This window comes from Onychomys torridus, chromosome 3 (assembly GCF_903995425.1).
Source record: "Onychomys torridus chromosome 3, mOncTor1.1, whole genome shotgun sequence".
NCBI classification, from domain to species: Eukaryota; Metazoa; Chordata; class Mammalia; order Rodentia; family Cricetidae; genus Onychomys; species Onychomys torridus.
In genome coordinates, this window is record NC_050445.1 from 100,646,710 (window position 1) to 100,666,595 (window position 19,886).

The 19,886-nt window shown below is 37.3% G+C and overlaps 1 protein-coding gene across 1 annotated transcript in view; it reads left to right on the forward strand.

Annotated features, from left to right (window-relative positions):
• The window catches only part of Grm7 (glutamate metabotropic receptor 7), a 918,190-nt gene that overhangs the window by 268,234 nt on the left and 630,070 nt on the right, over positions 1-19,886 (forward strand). The window contains exon 2 of the mRNA XM_036181053.1: positions 16,106-16,322. Within this exon, the coding sequence (XP_036036946.1) occupies positions 16,106-16,322 (217 nt within the window). The remainder of the gene's footprint in view (positions 1-16,105; positions 16,323-19,886) is intronic.

Here is a 19,886-nt window from a genome sequence, read left to right on the forward strand (position 1 = left end):
TGAAATTTTGAAAGCAAGTTTAAAATTGTGAATCAGTACACAAGTTAAAAGTTCTGTCTTTAAGTCTCTCAAAGGCAGTAATTATTGCTATTAATTTTACTCTCTGAGCAGGGGTTTTCTGTGTAGGAAGGGACTCTTTAAAACCATCAATAATCAGTGCAGCTTGGCCTGAAGCATAGCCATCAGTAAATACCAATGCTGTTGGAGGGGGCAATGGATCTGATTTAGCTCTATAAGGAAAAATTAAAGAATGCAAGCATATGAATTTTAACAGATAATGGTCAGGTAGTTCATATGAAAATGTGCCAGTATATCCTATCTGAGCTATTTGCCAATCTAAAGACTCACAAGACAAAATACTATACTGTTCAGCTGTAGAAGGAAGGATTATCACATGCACATCTTGCCCAAACAATCTTTACTCTGCTTTTAAATGTGTGTGTGTGTGTGTGTGTGTGTGTGTGTGTGTGTGTGTGTGTGTTTGGTATGTCTGTCTGCCTCTGCATATATGCAACATGGGTAGAGTGCCTTCAGGGGACAGAGGATAGATCCAGAGCTACACATGATTGTAAGACACCCAGCATGGGAGCCGGAAACCTAAATTGGGTCTTCTAGAAAAGTTGGAAGCATCTGAAGAGCTGAGCTATGTGTCCAGTCCCACATCTGGATGGTATTTTATTTCTGGTCTTGTGTCTCCCCAGTTCTGAGCTGCCACCGATGTTTGTCTTCCTTACTCTGGCAAAATCCTTCTATTACACCTTCTTCATCAGTCACCATAGGCTTGTTCCAGTTCTTCCAGTCATTTCAGGAAAACACACAATTTGCATTTGTTTAGGTATTCTGATTACACAGTGCCCCTTCTCTCTTGTTTCACAAGGTCCAGATTAGGTTAGATGGCTCCTCCTGTTTTGTAGGCTGACTGAGTCAGCCAAGTCAGCAATAGAATTCTGAAAAATCTGAATATGGCTAGAAATGGGTATGTAGCAGGATGGGGGTGGGTGGGATGTGGTCCTTCATGTAAGTTAGAGAGCTATCTAAGAAGGGAAATGTGTGCTGTGTGGACATAGAATGAATATTTTACTAATGTTCTAACTCACAGAAAAAATCACAGAAATAATACTATCATATTTCTCAATAAGTTCTGTGGATAAGCATGATGTGCAGCACCCCCAACAAAACTTCTTGGGCCTCAAGTTAAGCATATGTTGAAGGTCATAACTGATTTATAATTGAAGGAGTAAACATTATGTGGAAATGGAGTCAGAAAAACTTGCAATGATCTCCATCATGAGTAAAGTTGTATAAAATTAGAGTTCAAACTAAATGAAAAGCTGCAGTCATCTTGCAGTACTTGGGCATCAATACTGCTAAAACTCAGAATGGTTGCTTGGCTATCCTAATATGAGAAGAGATGGTATCTGAGGAGGATATAATTACAAATTGAAAGGAGTGATGCTTCAAGGAATAAGCCTGAAAGGATTATTCAACCATTTTCCCTTTTTTTTTTTTTTGGGGGGGGGGTCCATATCAATAAAGCTTAATAAGAAATAAGAGCAAAATTACTGCTGACTGTGAACTTAATAATGCCCCACTGGGAGTTCATTAATATCTCTACAGGTACACTGGAGCACTATCTTAATTGCACATGATACTTTCAAAAATTGCCTTTTACAATGTTTGTGGAAATTGCCCTCTGGAACAAGTATTCTTATATTTTGTATTGCCTTCACAGGCTAAGCAGAGTCCCCAGGAACAAAGAGACTTTATTCAAATTTGCAGAAATATGATGTTCCCCAGATGACTGACCTTGTCAAACACGGTGTCTGTATTATGTTAAGGGTAAGGATAGACTGTCAGAGAACAAAGGTTAGTGTGCAAGAGCGAAAATCCAAAACTGTCTTCCTCCCTTGTATTTTGGATAAATGCCCCTGTACTTTTCTTGATATAAACACTCTGTACTGTGTTTATAATAAGAATTAAGTTTGTCCTGGAGTAATGGTATCCATTTTGATTTTCTAAATGCATGTATTAATGTAGGCAGAAGCACATCTGGACACAGTTTTTGCACTATCTTAACAGATGTTGACAATAAACTAATGTTTGTAAGGGTATGTCTCCAAGCACTGAGATCAGCTTGCCTAGTTGCTGATTATGTAGGAATTATGAGATAAAATTAAATTTGAAAAGCCTCAGTCTTACCCACACTTAGAAAATGGAGCTATATCACATACTCATAATGACTGATTTAGTATACTTTATGTATGAGTTATTTTCTCTAGATTGGTTAATATATCCCATCTTTGATTTCCTTACTTTTTATCTTCACTTTAGAGTAACAGTGTTAACAAAAATAAAGAAATTTAGTTAGAACTGAGAAACCAGAATCCCAAATACCATGTTTTCTGTTTGTAACTGACAACCTTGTTTCTTATGTGCAAAGGAAAAGTCAGGATAGGTCCAACCTATTTATTAAAGAAACCCAATGAGACTGAGTAGAGATGGGGGAGTCTATAGGCACCACAACACAAGCTCTTCATGAACAAAGATCTATGAGGGTATCCAGAGGGAGGAGGCTGCTAAATGCCTCACTTCATCTCTGTCCTCTTTAAATCATTAGCATGCCAGTTTTCTTGTTTTATATTCTGATGAGAAGGAAAGAAATCCCAAGAAAAATCTTCATGAAGAATAAAGGGAGAGAAAAAGTGTTTTTCCTAGTGCATGCAGCTGGCCATCTCTTGCCTGCCCTCTAGGAAGCAATAACTCCTGGTGTTTTGCAAACCTCTGGCCACAGGAACCATGTGCATAAAGGACACACCAAAGTATAGTGTGCTCTCAGCATTATCCTATCCATTTATTTTTTGTCTAATTCATTCAAAACAGACTGGTCCTGTTCCAGTTCTCCCAGTAGAACACTGTCCAGTGATGAAGGGATGAAACATAAGGGCCTTGCCCTCCATGAGGTTAAATACTCTGAAGGAAGAGAGAGAATAATAAACACGTTGAAATGAGCATAATTAGAATTATGAAGCTTGATGCCACAAAACAAAACAGTTGTAGAAACAAAACAAAACAAACAAAAACAAAAAGCCCACCATCTATTAACCTTCCAATAAATCATTATTTTCTGGAACAAATAATGGAATTTGGGCAAGAATTTAGAGCACTCATAGTAGTGATATGTGACACTAAATGTGGTTACTTTATCTATTATTATTCAATATCAAAATCATGCAAGTGCTCCAATCACTTGTATTTGTGAGCTATGAATACAGGTGTTTTGAAAGTATTCCCTAATGTGTGTATGATGTGAGTTATTTAAATATTCAGTTTTAGAACTGGAGAAATGGTTCAGCATGCAATGCCCTGTTTCTTGGAGAAGACGGAACTTTGGTTCCCAGATCCCACATAGTGGCCCGCAACTCTGTGAATCCATATCCTGAGTTCCAAGGGATCCAATAGCTCCTGTGAGCATCAGGCACACACACACACACACACACACACACACACACACACACACACACACACACACACAGAGGCAAAATGTTAATATACTTAAAAATAAATCTAAAAACAATTTTTAAATAAAACATTAAAAAATAAATGTCCTATTTAATTATTCTAAAAGTTGATTTTTGCTGGCTTTGTTTTTCCTTTCAGGTGAAATTTGTTGAACCATACACATATCTTCAAATATAAAAGATGAAATTAACAGAACCACTAATGGCTTTTTCTCTTAAATGTAAGGATTTGAGAAGTGTTGAACCCGATGACCTGAGAAATGAGCCTCTTTCCTGCTGCTTTTGTTACCTGTTTGTTTTCAGATTGTTTAGAAATAATCACAGAAGTTCAATTCAGCATAAATTTCATGTGATAATTTTGAAGCGTGAGCACAAGTTTTCTCAAAACTTAATTATGTGAAACTAATTTTTCATTTTGTTATCAGTGTCAGACGACTTGGGGCTTGGAAAATAACATTGGAGTTATGGCAGAATTTTATTTTATTGTTATTTGTATGAAGATGGTTGGGAGGGAGGGAGGAAGGGAGAGAGAGAGAGAGAGAGAGAGAGAGAGAGAGAGAGAGAGAGATCATTCACATTCAGTGGTTTTGAGATTCTTCCTTAGGGATAAAGCTTAATCTTTCAGCCAGCTGTAAAGGAATAACAGGCCCAGAAGAGCATGGGTGTGAGTTTGCACTGCACCAAGTACTTAACCATGGTTGTCTGTTGAGGAAGAGGCAAAGCTATACACTAACTTTGTAGTTTCAATATTAATGTCAAGAGGAGCTGGGAAGCAGTTACTACTTTTGGCATTTTGAAAGTCTGTTCAGGTAATTAAATTTTGTATACTAAGGAATACTTTGTATTCTTTGAGAATTTTATACAATGTGATTTTTTTTCATACACCCAATTCTTCCCAGGTCTACCCTTTTTCTTACTGACCCAATTTTGTGGGGTTGTTTTTGGTTTTTGGATTTATTTTAACCATTCAAGACCAAATTGTGCTGCTCAAACATGGTTGGATATGTGTTCTTCCAAGGGAGCATGGGTGACTTACCAGAACTATACTCTTAGAGAAAACTGTCTCTTCCTCTCCCAATACCAAATAGTTGCCAGTAACTCCCCAGCAAGTGGTGTAACATAATGCCCACTTCCCTCTCCCAGCTGAGGTTTGGTTTGGCATAGGCACACACTGTGAGTACTGTGAGTTCTTATGTGCATCTGTCTTCCTTTGTCCATAGGATAATATCTCCTTGAGGTCATCTACCTGCTCAAGTTTGTACATTCTCTCTGGCAATAATTACTGAGCCTAGGAAGGGTGTATATTTACAGTATACAAGAAATTCTTAAGAGCCCAGAAGATCTTTGCTCCACTGTATGTGTGAAAAACTATTCAGTTTATTTTTTCCCAAGAGCTGTTAGACTGTGTTTTATAACACAGTATGGATTAATATGAGACTATAAACAACATGATTCAGCTTCAAGTTTGATGTAAATTGAGAAGTAGATCTAAGCTCCAGAGGGAGAAACAAAACTCCCTTCTTGAAGCCCATGTGAGCTACATAGTCTCATGTGGAAACAAATATACATCCTTTTTTCTAAGTCAGCTTATTACCAGTTTATCAAACTGAGAAATAGCACTTCAAGTAACCTGGAGATATCACAGCACAGAAGACTGAGCTTCTTTCAAAACCCAACCTGTGCATCATTTGCATAAGCATAGTGAATTTTATAAGCGCCTGGAGTTATTACCTTTAAACCCATATTGGGGGCTTACAACACCTGGAACTCAGCTTCTGGAGGAACTAATGTTTCTGGTCTCTATAGGTCCTAGCATTCATGTTGAAATACTCCCATGCAGAAACACACCCATACAAATAATGCAAATAAAAACTAAAAGCTGTAGAAGCTGTACATTAATGCATGCTTATAATAAATCACAAGAATATATTTTATGCAAATGATTCACTGATTAATATTTATACATTCCTTGTTTATATTAAGAAAATATAAACACAGTTATTTTATTGACATAGTAGAAGACATAAATGATTTGAGGAGACATTATTTTATTCAGACCAAGAGAACTAAGAAATAGAAAATGTTAAAGCAGAGAGTAGCTATTATGAATACACAGTCTTGTTCACCAACATGGCAAAGGATAAGGATAACTTTCAGACATATATGCAGATAATTAAAATTTGAAAGATCCAGCTGGTTGGTGGTGGTGCACGCCTTTAATCCCAGCACTCAGGAGGCAGAGCCAGGCGGATCTCTGTGAGTTTGAGGCCAGCCTGGGCTACCAAGTGAGTTCCAGGAAAGGCACAAAGCTACGCAGAGAAACCCTGTCTCGAAACACCCCCCCCCCAAAAAAAAAGAAAGATCCTCAGTTTGTCTTGATTATAGCTTCCTTTCCTGTAAAGGTACAATTAATATACACATCATAACTATGGTAATGAGACTGTAAATATATATTTGTAATGTATAGTGGCCATGCAATTATGAAAATAGGAAGCAATGGATGAATTTCTTAAACTTGGTAAAAGAGAGTATAGGAAATATGATAAATGAAGAAGAAACTCTTTCCTTTAGTGTCATTGTTTCATCTTGAGTATCTGGAATTAACATTCCATAAAGACTCAGAAGAAATTCAAAGCATCTACAAGTTCTGACACACTAAACATTTCTAAAGACTCAGAAGAAATTCAAAACATCTACACGTTTTCATACACTGAACATTTCTAACTACTATAATTGAATTTGACTACCCCTCCCAGTATGCTTTCTTGAGTTTGTTTTAGCCTTGTGGTGTGTGTGTGTGTGTGTGTGTGTGTGTGTGTGTGTGTGTGTGTGTATGTATGTAGGGGAGAGGGAGTGTTTGTCTATCTATATGTCTGCATGTGTTTGTATGTGCATCCTCAGAACAGAAAAATAACATGGGATTTCTCCTTTGTTTCTCTCCCTGATATCTTTGAGACAGTGGAGACAGTGTATGTCACTGAAACTGGGGCTTCCTATCATTACATAAAGGTTGACTGGTAGCCCCAGTGATCTTCTGTGAATAAGCCCATATGTATTAGGACAACTATTCTGCTTGATGTTGAGCAACATTTTACATTCTGATTGGACTTTTGTATGCCTTCATTGAGGGATGATTTAATCAGGTCTTTGACTATTTTATTTAACTGAATCATGTAAGTTGGTACTATGGTATAATTTTCTTGTGTACTTGGGAACTACACTCTACTACGTGTTGGATATGAATTATTATCCTTAGCACTCAGAGGCTCTCGCTCTCACTCTTCCTTTTTGTTCGTTTGATTTTTACATGGACAGTGGGAATTTGAATTTGGATCCTCTTGCTTGGAGAACAAATGGTTTTTCTGCTGAGCTATCTTCCCATCTCAAGTTTTAGTTCTTAAATGTGACAATGAAGTGATACTAGTTGTTTAATTTTTAAAACTAGTAAAAAGAACATCTAAGAACTCCACAGAGTTTTTAGCAGGTTGCCCTTGCCTCAGCAGTAGAGTACCTCTAGAGAGCTGAGAAATTTAGGGTGAACTACTACAGTAGTAGAACCTCCAGGTTAAACTGCAGCACATATTTTGGGGGGAAAGTTATGAGTTAACCATAAAGATAAATGCAAAATTGACAAATATGATTTAATTAGTGCTTAAAATTGTTCAGTTTTACAGAAATAGGTTTTAATCTGTGGCGTTTGAAAAAATGCTTTTATGATACAGATCCCTAAGGGAAAACAGATTTCTACACAGGAAAGAGCTTGAGTCTGAATACATGAACTAATGCACAGCTATTTACAATGAAGGGATAGAATAAACATGTCTATATTAGTTCATATGAAGAAGTAGTATGTTTTTTTTATACTTTTCTCTTAAAGTGAGATTCTGGAACAACAGAAACTCTGACCCTTTGACATGATTCAAAACCCAAAGCTACTTTCATAGATAGTGTGTTAGCAATTCTAGAGAAAAGCCCTTTGACCTTGGCCTTGGCAAGGACAAGTTACTGTTTTAGATGTTGTACTCCAAGCTCAGAGTACAAAAGCAAAAGTATGCAAATAGAGTTCCTGAAAACTGAATGCTTCTAAAACAAAGAAAGAACAAAATGCAGTGAAAACCTAAGAGGGAGGACATGTATAGAGACCATGCACTCCACAGAAAATTAAATTAGTTAATCTCATGACCATGATAAAATACCTGAAAGATTTAAATTAGGTAGTCTCTTAGTTGCTTTTCTTTTGCTGTGATAATATACCATAACAAAATCAATTTGTGGAAGAAAATGTTGCTTTTAGCTTAGGGCTTCAGGAAAACAGTCTATAATGGTAGAGGGATGCTGGCAAGGAACTGGAAGAGGAAGCTGAGAGAGAACATTTTAAGCACATATAGGAAGCATAGAGAGGAACTTGAAGTGGAATAAGACTACACTCTTTTTTTTTTTTTACATTTTTTTTATTTAAATTTTTTTTAATTCATTTTACATACCGACCACAGATCTCCCTCTCATCCCTCCTCCCACTTACCCCCTTACTCGCCCACAACTCATCCCCCAATCCCATTCTCCAAAAGAGCAAGTTCCCCCATGGAGGGGGTACAGCAAAGCCTGGTACATTCAGTTGAGGCAGGACCAAGCCCCTTTCTCCAGCATCAAGAGTGAGCAAGGTGTCCAACCATAGGTAATGAGACCCAGAAAGACAGCTCATGCACCTGGGATAGATCCTGGTCACACTACAAGAGGCCCCTCAAACAGACTCAGCTACACAACTGTCTCCTGTTCATACAGGTTCCACAGCTGTTGGTCTAAAGTTTGTGAGTTCCTATGAGCGTGGTTCAGTTGTCTCTGTTGATTTTCCCATCATGATCTTGACCCTCCTTGCTCATATAATCTCTCTTCAACTAGACTCCTGGAGCTCAGCCTAGTGCTTGGTTGTAGATCTCTGCATCTGCTTCCATCAGTTACTGGATAAAAACTCTATGATGGCAGTTAGGGTATTCACAATTTGATTACCACGGTAGACCAGTTCAGGCACCTTCCCCACTATTGCTAGGAGTCTAAGCTAGGGTCATCCTTATGGATTCCTGGGAATTTCCCTAGCACCAGGTTTCTTCCTTACCCCAAAATGTCTCCATATATGAAGATATCTCTTTCATTTCTCTTCCACTCCATCCCTCCCCCAGATCAACCATACTGTTCCCTCATGTTCTCACCCCCCATATCCTGCCCTCTATTTTCCTCCCTCACCCCCAGTTTACTTATGGAGATCTACGTTTCCCCTTCCCAAGGTGATCTATGTATCCCTCTTAGGGTCCCCCTTGTTTCTTAACTTCTCTAGAGCTGGGGGTTGTAGTCTGATTATCCTTTGCTTTACATCTAGTACCTACTTATGAGTGAGTACATACCATGTTTGTCTTTCTGAGTATGAGTTATCTCACTCAGAATGACATTTTCTAGTTTCATCCATTTGCCTGCAAATTTCATGATGTCATTGTTTTATTACTGCTGAGTAATACTCCATTGTGTTTATGAACCACATTTTCTTTATCCATTCTTTGATTAAGGGCTATGTAGGTTGTTTCAGTGTTCTCGCTATTACAAATAATTCTGCTATGAATATAGTTGAGCAAGTGCACTTGTGATATGATTGAGCATCCCTTGGGTATATGCCCAAAAATGGTATCCTTGGGTGATGAGGTACATCAATTCCTAATTTTCTGAGAAGTTGCCACACTGATTTCCAAACTGACTGTACAAGTTTGCACCCTCACCAACAGTGGAGAAGTGTTCCCCTTGCTCCACATCCTCTCCAAAGCTCAGAATACAAAAGCAAAAGGATGCACCATTAGCATAGACACTGAGAGCAAGGCTATAAACTCGTAAAGTTTCCTCTAATGATTTATTTCTTCTACCAAGTATCCATGTCCCAAAACTTCCTCACCTCTCTAAATAGTGGTTCTAAGTGTTTAAATACCTGAGCCTATTTGGGACATTTCTCACTTAAGCCACAAAAAACAAATAATTTATTTTGGCTTATGGTTTTTCTTTGCTCTAAGGCACACATCAGGTCATAGAGAGAGGTCTGGATGACAAGCCATAAGCTCCACATATACAATTCTGTGACCCTACACCTGCTAGGTAAATGATGTCTAAAAACATCTAGATATACCAAAACTGTGCCTCAGTTTTATAACCAAATAATAATTCATATCATAGTTATAGTAGAGTGTAGCCCCCAAATACATGCAAGAATTTTCATCATACCACCAAGCTACATACCTCAGTTAAAAAAAAATGATCAAAGACCTGGTTAAATCTTTCCTTAATGAAAGCATAAAAATGACCAATCAGAATGTGAAAAGTTGCTCAATATCAAGCTGAATAGTTGTCTTAATACATTTATAGAAAACTTTAACCTGGATTTCTAGAAGTACCAAGTGTGAGGATGCCTATATTAGTCATGCCTTTCTAGGGGAACAGAATCAGTAGGATTAATATCTATTAAAAGGAATTTTATTAAATTGGCTTGTATGATATGGTTGGGATAGTACAACTGCCCCTGTAACTTCAGCTCCAAGGGATCCAATGCCCTCTTCAGGACTTGTTGGAAATCTGTACAATTACATGCACGTAACCACACAGTCAAACACATTTATAAATAATCTAAAAAATGGCTAAAAAAGAAAGCAATAAATTATTTCAATATGACTTGCTTACTTGGAAATTCCAGAAAAATAAATTGAAAGCTGTTCAAATTAATAATAATTTTAACACAGGTCCAAGTTATATAATAAATAAGCAAAATTAATATATTTGTGTATACAAAAAAGGTAGATGAGAATATCAATTTTACCTCATACATAATGAAATGAAAATAAAATTATTTTGAAAGAAAGTTAATAAGCAATATGCAAAACCTACATAGAGACAATTTTGACTTTACTGGGAGTAAATAATGGAAATGAATGAATGAAAATTTTGAAACATAATATTTTTATTAACTCTTTGAGAAGTTCACATGTGCATATAATATTTTTAAATCATATATAACATGCATTCTTCCTCCTAACTTCTCCCACCTTCCATCCTCCTTATCCCTATCCCACTTTAATATATGTTTTTTTTTATAGTCTATCAATTCCAATATTTGCTTTGCATTACCTATGACTGTTTTACCATGTAATTAGAGCTTGATTGACCTACTAGAAGCAATACCAATAAAGAAAACTAATTTTCCTTCCCTCAAAAGCTATCAATTGTGGATAGCTCCTCAGCTAGGGGTGGGGCCTCATAGGTACCTCCCCATCTCCTGTTGGAATGTTGATTGACTTAATCTTGTGCAGGTCTTGTGCCAACAACCACAGCTTTAAGAGTTCATGAGTGGAAAGGACCTGTCATACCAGAAAACACTGTTTCAGTCTGGCTATCCCTGACCATTGGATCTTAAAATCTAAGTTTACTTCCTCTTTCACAATGGTGCCTAATCATTAGCAGGAGGGGTGGTAATATTTCTAATAAGGCTCCTTTTATGGCTGAGAACTTGATGGACACCTTATTATTTGCACTTTGACCATTTGTGACTTTCTGCCTTAATTATCATCCCCTGTCCTTAGAAACTTCTCTGATAAGGTAAGTTCTGAGACCTGCAAGAATCTCTGGGTAGAGATATATGAATTTAAAAGGCACTTTGATACTATGCTCCTTTAATAAAATAATGGTTCCTTTCTGGAGCCTGTGAGCTCACCATTCATGGTTTTGTGGCCAAATGTGCATGGCACAGGTTTTCACTGAAAGTAAATGTTTATCCCTATTAAAATCTGTACCAGTATTACACCCATCTTGCCATACCAGTCCTTATTGTAGCTCACAGTACATACCTTGGTAAGACAGTTGATGACAATTTTTCCCCTCAGCAGCCTAACTAGTACTTTCTTGTATTCTGAAAGCTAGGCAGCAGAGAAGAAGCTTCTGCATCAATACCAACTTTATTTTTCATGTCCTATGAACAAAGTTAGTGGTATCTTTAACACCAGGGTCTTGCTGTTAAGTTCATATGGACTACTACAGCAATGGCAATAGGCTGTATTGTTTAGAGGATTTCAGGGCATGTCTGACAAATAAGTCATAGAGTGTCTTAGTTATTTTTCTATTGCCATGACCAAAACAAACAACAAAATTAAAAAAAAAAATATGATGAATGCAACTTACAGAAGAAAGTGTTTTTAATAAGGGCTTACAGTTTAAGAGGATGAGTACATTCATGACCATCATGGCAGGCAACATGGCAGGAGGCAGGCTGGCATGACACTACAAAGACAAAGGCACTAAGGAGATTTAACAAAACATTACTAGGAGAACCAGGGATTAAAATATCATGTGTTTGTAGTTGTCATTTTCTGTGTTTTTCAGCAATATTATAACATTCATTTTCCAAAACAAATTTCATTCTAAAACAAAACACCTTCATTACAAGGTAGGTTGCAGTTGCCTCTAATCCTATTTTATCCTCATTAACAAAATCTTTCTTCTGTGATAGGTTCATTTTTAGCAGAAGAAAAGAATAATAATAAGATACATTTTTAGTTCTGCGATTAAACATTAGAAGTATCCTCAAAGCAATGACTATATAAAATTGAAAATCTGCTTGAAAGCAAGAAGCTGAGCACAAGACCTCATTGCTGTGTAAATACACAGCATTACGTATCACAGATCACATAAATTTCTCCACTCTTTCATCTCTATTATTAGAAGGATTATTTCTATGCAATGCCTTTTGATCTCAGAAGTTAAATCCATGTGATCTGTAATTCATTCCATATTCTAGGATTATATGACAGGTGTTGACATAAGTAAAATATTGAAGAGGATGTGTGCATGGTCCTGAATAGAAATTTGGGCCTTAAACTTGGAAGAGATAGACCTCAGATAGAAATCGTTGAAAAATGGTAGGTGATAGTGAGGAAAGGAATCTATTTTACCAAGATTTTCATAGCTGTAATTGGTGGATAGTTTAGAAAACGCTTTGCCATTGTGGTTTTCTGTAATTCAGATGTTTCTTCCCCAGAATGTAAATGCAAATATGAGTGGTAGACTGGGTATATCTTTATTAACTCACTTTCAAAGGTGGGAAGTGATTTTGGCAGGGGCAACATCTGTGCATCATCATGAGGCTTCTACATTTCATCAAATGAAAATTAATGGCAACATCTTGACATGCTTTGCCTTGTGTCTTTTCATTTCTAGTAAGGAAAATACTGTCAAGTTCCACTCCCCCCTCTCCCATGTTTCTCTCTGAATCACGATCAGTGACGGTTTTCTTTCGTTAATAGTTAAATCCTTCAAATTATAAATACATACATAGCCCAGACTGTTAAGGTGTTTGTATGAGCTTCACCCAGGTGTTTAAATAAATTGTTTGAACAGTTGTCACAGAATGAACCGCAAATTGACTTTCAGTGATGACATAGTTAATGCTGTGAGCAGAAATCCACTTAGACTCTAATAATCCGCTGGCCTTCCTTTTTATGCTCATTATTAAATATTTTAGTAAAATTTTTTAAATTAGCATAATTAAGAGTTCGGTTGTTTGCATAGTACATTTTCAGGCTCGAGTGAGGATATTAATTTTAAAGCTCTATATTCTGAGGTCATGGTTGAACTCTGCAGCTCAGTGCCTACTCCTTCTATCAAACAGGCTAATAAAAATATAGTACCCTGTAGTATAATCTAAGATATGATAATGTAGGACACTGAAGAATAACTGATGGTGACTAGATGATGGATTGTCTATGAAACTCATAGAACATGATATGTGTGTTATAAAGAGTTCTGCATATAATAGATGTGGTTTCTAAAGTAGTCATTATTGCAATAAATGTAAAACTATTACCTTGCTTGAGGACACAGCGGAGAAAAGTAACCTGTGCTGTAGAGTATTTGGGAACTCATACTGGTTATTTTTCTGTTACTTTGATAGTGTACCTTGGTAAGAAGTAACTTTGGAGAGTAAGAATTTATTTGGAACTGGAGTTCTGGAGGGGGATAGAATCTGTCATGATGTGAAGGCCAAGAGGCCAGCAAGGTACCCAGGTAGTCAGGTGGGGTAAGAACCAGAAGTGGGGCAGGAGCCAACAGGAAGTAGGGACAGGCTATAAGACTTCAAAACCCATGTCCAGTGATGTACTTCCTCAGGGATCAATGTCTTAAATGTCCCAGAACCTTCCCAAACAGTGTCACCAACTGGAGACCAAGTATTAAAAACACATGAGCTGTTTAGGACATATCACACTCCAAAAACCACAAAAGTCAAATGTGGAGAATGGCCAGGCAGTGGTGGCACATGCCTTTAATCCCAGCACTGAGGAGGCAGAGGCAGGCAGATCACTGTGAGTTTGAGGCCAGCCTGGTCTCCAAAGTGAGTTCCAGGAAAGACACAAAGCTACACAGAGAAAACCTGTCTCAACCCCCCACCCCAAATGTGGAGAATGGATGATATTAGTTATGGTTTATATACTATCCTGCTTTTTCATAATTATTCCCCATGGCATGGAATACCCACTCTGTCCTGTCCTAGCATTGTAATAAACAATGTGCATCTCTGCCTTGTGAGAACAGTTGTTGATGCAACTAACTCATTGCAGTAGAACTATGAGCTAACAAATGATTATGCTCTGATCCCAGCACTTATTGACACTCCATTTTACTCCCAGTGCCACTTGATAGCCATATAATTTAGTTACTCGGGTAAAGTCTTCAACAGGAGACTCTGAGGTTCCTAACACTAGTTTGTGCTTCCAGTTTAGGGCAGAGAGCCTTCTTGCCAGTGCTGAGGAGCCAACCTGCACAGTGTGTAGGGGAGCAGAGCAAATCTGACTTCTGTCAGGCTGTAAGAGGCTAGTGTTGAACTTTAAAGGTGGAGGAGAAGTGATGTTTATAGTAGTAATAACCATGTTTCAAGAGATGAAAATAACTTTGAAAAACAGATATAGCCAATATTAAATAGAAGTTTCCAAACTCAGAAAGGCAAAGTGAGTTTGGCTTTGGGATGTTTATGGCAAAACAGATGAATTATCAGATCAGTTTATACAAAGATCAAATTATATTTAGATTTCTGAGAAAATACGATAGAGGATTTTTTATACAAAATATTGTCATGTCATTATTCTTGCAGATAATTACTTGTACTGCTAATTATAGGTTGCAAACTTTCAGAAATCAGAGAGAAAAAGTTGGTCACATTGGGAGAGGGACAGAGTACATTGCAGAGGTAACTCACACAGGGACACCAATGTCAGATTCCAAGTGAAGTTTGTCATCAATAGTGGCTTTGGAAATTTCCTTAGTGTGTTTGAGACTCTGTGTATGTGTATGTGTGTGTGTGTGTGTGTGTGTGTGTGTGTGTGTGTGTGTGTGTGTGTATGTGTACTTGTATGCATATGTACTAATCAGACATATAATTAATATAATATAATATAACCTAATATAATATGTATGTTACAGATCCTCTATGTGTAAACTTTGATTTAGCTTAGAATCAATGCATCAAAACCACCAAGTAACTAAATTTCAAATAATCCTCTAAATTAGCTACACAAGAGAAAAGAGCAGAATTTGATACCTCATGTCCTGCTGTGATTCCTCAGTTTGGTACAATCACTAGAGTTCCTTACAACTAAATAGATTTATCTCATGTAAGAGGAGAAGATACTTCACTGATTGGAAAAGAAGAGAACCTCAAATCCTTGTGAACTGTACCCAATATGACTTAGAGCTGCCTACCAGCAGCCAAGGAGAATGTGTGACACTGTGGAGATGATCTTCCCAGTGTGAGATCCATTAGAGTAGTGGTTCTCAAACTTCCTAATACTGCAACTCTTCAATATAGTTCCTCATGGTGTGGTGACCCCCAACCACTAAATTATTTCATTACTGTAATTTTGCTACTATTATGAATTATAATATAAATATCTGATATGGAAGATATGTAATATGAGACTCCCAAAGGGGTGGCAACTCACAAGCTGAGAACCACTGTACTAGAATGAAATGTTTACACCAGGGAACTTCCTTACCTGGGCTGGGGGCACTACTGAGATATATTATAATGTTCTTTGGGGAATGAATTACCACATAGAAGTCACTTCTATGTGTTCTTGCAGGTCCTCAAGACTCTGCTAATACTTCATGTTGTCTATGTAGAACCATAGCCTCTGTGGTCTATGCTGGTCTCTAGATATAAGGAAATTGGGCTTCTTTTGATATTGTACCTGTCATAGTACTTGGTGGATTAATTATAAAATTAATTAATTAATTAAAAGTCTCTGCTCTTAACTATCCATGAGGGTTACCATAGTGTCCCCCTGGTGTCCTTACTCCCTTTTCTTAAGGAGAGAAATTAGAACAAGAAAATAAAGAAAATGCCCTTTACTTCTAAGAAAGGTCTGGGTGTATCTAGATGGACATGTAGAATGGAAACTGGGCAGAATACTCATACACTATTCAAGCCCTGTCTTTTGAATGGTTTGTCCTAAGTGCACATGAGTCTGTCCCACCCTCCTGGTGTGTTCTTACATGGTATTTTCTTGTCATTTCAGATACCTCAGATTAGTTATGCATCCACGGCTCCTGAGCTCAGTGATGATCGGCGCTATGACTTCTTCTCTCGAGTGGTCCCACCTGATTCGTTTCAAGCTCAGGCCATGGTAGACATTGTAAAGGCCTTGGGATGGAATTATGTGTCTACTCTTGCATCTGAAGGAAGCTATGGAGAGAAAGGTGTGGAGTCCTTTACACAGATTTCCAAAGAGGCAGGTAGGAAGTGATTGTATTGTCACACTTACTGTACTCTTCAAACATGCTGCTTTACAGAGTTTTCTTGAGATATTATTAAGTGAACAGTATACATAATCACCACCATGTCCTTGATCTTACATTCCATGAGTCTGGTGACTGCATCATTGAAGTCCTTATCTACAGCATGTTGTTACTTTTGGAGAGATTTTCAAAGGTATAAAACTGCAGCCCCTTGATACCAACAGATGATGTGAACAGAATAAACACGACAATGGGTGCCTAACTTCTGCCAGAAGATGTGGAGGAGAACTCCAATCTGTTTATAGATAGTGAGAAAATGTGGCTGCCTATGTCTACCCATGATGCAATTTTCCTCCTGGCCTCTCTCCTAAGTAGAGTTTAGAATTATATGAACACCATCACAGGGCCACCCTGATTTTATAAGAGTATTTGATGCCTTTGAATGACTAGGACAAAACAAACAAAACTGACTAAGAGACAGAATTACTTAGGCAAACAGAGCTTAAACTTGAGATTGCTTTCAGAGAGTCAATTCTAGTTAGTAGCACTTGCAGGAGATTTATTTAAATCTTTTTAAAGGGGTCTCTGGAAGCCCAGGCTATCCTTGAACTCACTATTTAGCTAAGGATAAACTTTAGCTCTCCCTTTTTCTGTCTTCTAAGTGCTAGAATTCTAGGTGCCCACACCCTGCCTGGCTGTATGAAGTTATGCTAAGGTAAAACAATCAATTTTGTTTATAAGAATTGTATTCAATCAAAATGGTAACTGACCGATGTGGTTGGCTGACAGTGAATGAGTAAAATGTCCATTTCATGAGGAAAGGAATGGCATTCATCTTGATGACAGGGACTTGAATAACACCCTTCACTATAGACATACTCAGTGAATGTGGCTGATAAACCTGCACATGACTGCAGAAAGAAGCTTCTTTGTGAATCTCATATTTTTAACTCCCACCACAATCACTTGATGCAATTTTAAGTATCATTAGTCATCTGGGTCCTTCTTCCTTTCTGCCTTCAGACTGAGATCCTCCTGTTTGTAAGCTTCCCTGGCTGACTCTTAGTAATCACAAAGAGTGGTCATCTAAAATCTCATTTCTGGTTCAGGCGGGTATACAATCCTCCCTTTGGTGTATTGGCTTTGCCTGGCATTTCTCGCTGATCATCTCACAGCTCTGATCATGTCCCCAAGACTCTCACCAGAGAACATGTGTCTCTCATTCACTACGCAGTGTTGTGTTCCTAAGGGAAAAAAAAATCTGCCATAATTCAGTTAGAAACCTTCAAATCTGGCAGGAAATTCTAACTCTGTCCTTTTGGCAAGCTGTGATATGTAGAATTCATTAGCAGTACATTTTATGAGTCCCCAAAGAGATACCTAATCATTGTAATGACTATTTTTATTCCTTTCTCTGTCTCTTCCAATCTTGCTTTGATCAAAATAAGGTTGACACAGAGAAACGTCTGAAATATCTAAGTGGAAATAAGTAAGTTAGACAAGGTCAAGAGAAATTGCATGTAAAATAGCTCAGAAATAAAGCCTGGCCACCATCTTTTAATTGCTAAAAATAGTTCCCAAATTTAACATTGAACTTTGTATTAGATAAAGCAAGGAAAATGCTCATCATTCTTCCACAAAATCTCATTGTTTATATGGTCACTATGTTAAATATTCAGTTAAACAAAACTGCTTTTCTTGTTTTGGGATCAAAATAAATGCTTATTCTAGGACATTATAAGAGACTATATTCTGTAGACAAGTTTCAGGGAGATAATTATATGTTTGCTATTCTGGGTGTCATTGGTCAGAAGCATAAAATATGATATTAAAGTTTCTTATATAATGCAAAAAGGAATGACTAGTATTATTTTATGCATGTTCCAGACTATGCTTATAGCTAGCAAGGTATTGAGATGCTCAGCTCAAAAACAAGACCATGTCCAGGATAGGCATTTCAAATATAATATTTCAGCTCCTTGGTGACCAACTGCTGCTGCAGACATAAGGGAAGACATGGGAGTTTTAGGTGACATGTTATGATTAGTTCTACATGTTGTGGTATTCAGAGAATGGTTATAAGTTATGTGTGCTAGGTTACCAGTGTAATTAATAACAATAAGCTCAGTATGTACATCATAGATACCCTGCTTCTCTGATAAATAAAGAGAGAAAAATGAGATACTGATGGAGAATTTATAGTTTATATGATATGGACTAAGTTTATCCACTCTGACTTAGAGGAAACATGAGGTTAAAAGTTCATTTAATTGCTATGGGGTTACTTTATTTCTTTGTGGGTATATACATTCACTTGTGTGTGGTATGCAAGTATGTATGTGTATTTGCATATGTAAGCACACATGTGGGGGTGTCTCTGTTTCACTCTGTGAGTGTGTGTATGTGTGTGTATGTGTGTGTGTGTGTGTGTGTGTGTGTGTGTGTGTGTGTGTATTCTCAAAATTGACATCAGGCACCTTTCTTGATTCTGCACTTTATTATCAAGGAAAGAGTAAGGATCTCTTGCTGAACCCAGACCTTGGCAGTTCCTGAGAGTCTAGTTAGGCAACTAGCCTTGAAGATTTCTCTTTCTGTCTTATGAGTGCTGTCCAGTTTCTACATGAATCTGGGATGTCCACATTCCTCACATTCCAGTGCTTTATCCTTTCAACCATCTTCCCAGCTCCTTCATTTCTGTGGACTTCTGATGGTGTATCTTTCTACTCATAATGTGATTTCAGTATTTAAGTCATGTATTACAGCTTCTAATCAGGCTCCTTTATCTGATAGACAATCAGAGAAACAGTGATACATTCTAGCTTTGAACATATTAATTATATTTAGAATTCTAGGACGTGTACTCATTAGAGAATTTGGGGAAATTTCCTAGTAGAACACCAAATATCCACTTTATTTTTCATCTGCTGACTCTAGAATGTGACCTGTAAAAGGACTCTAGACATATATGTATACAAGTGACATGTTATGTCATAGAAATAAGCAATCCACTTATATGGTGTCAGAAAGAACTGAATTTGAGTAACTCTCTTACTTCTGTATTGTGAACATTTGATACGTGATTTACCATCTCAGTCCTCAACTTCCACACAGAGAGAATGAAATTTATAAAGGTTGCTTCATTGTGGTGATATAATGAATGAGATGCTGTACTGAGAAGCAGTTAGTACCCAGAAACACCTGGCTATTAGTTTACCACTCTAAATCCCTATAAATATGTAAATTCAAAAAGTTTGAAAATGACTAAAATAGATATTCTTTTACTCATAATTGCAAATTATGTTGGTAGTAGAGTTACTTCTCTTAGTAGGTTTTTTACCATATAAAGAAGAGAAAAAATTAGCTAGAGTCACACACACATACACACATGGGATTGGATATATTTCATATGTATAGGCATCAATCTGGAGGAATTAACTTCCATGCTTTTAAATAGTTTGGTTCTGAGAATTGTCATTCTTCTTTTTTAATTTTTTTAAATTTTACCTTCTCCTCCTCCTCCTCCTCCTCCTCCTCCTCCTCCTCCTCCTCCTCCTCCTTCTT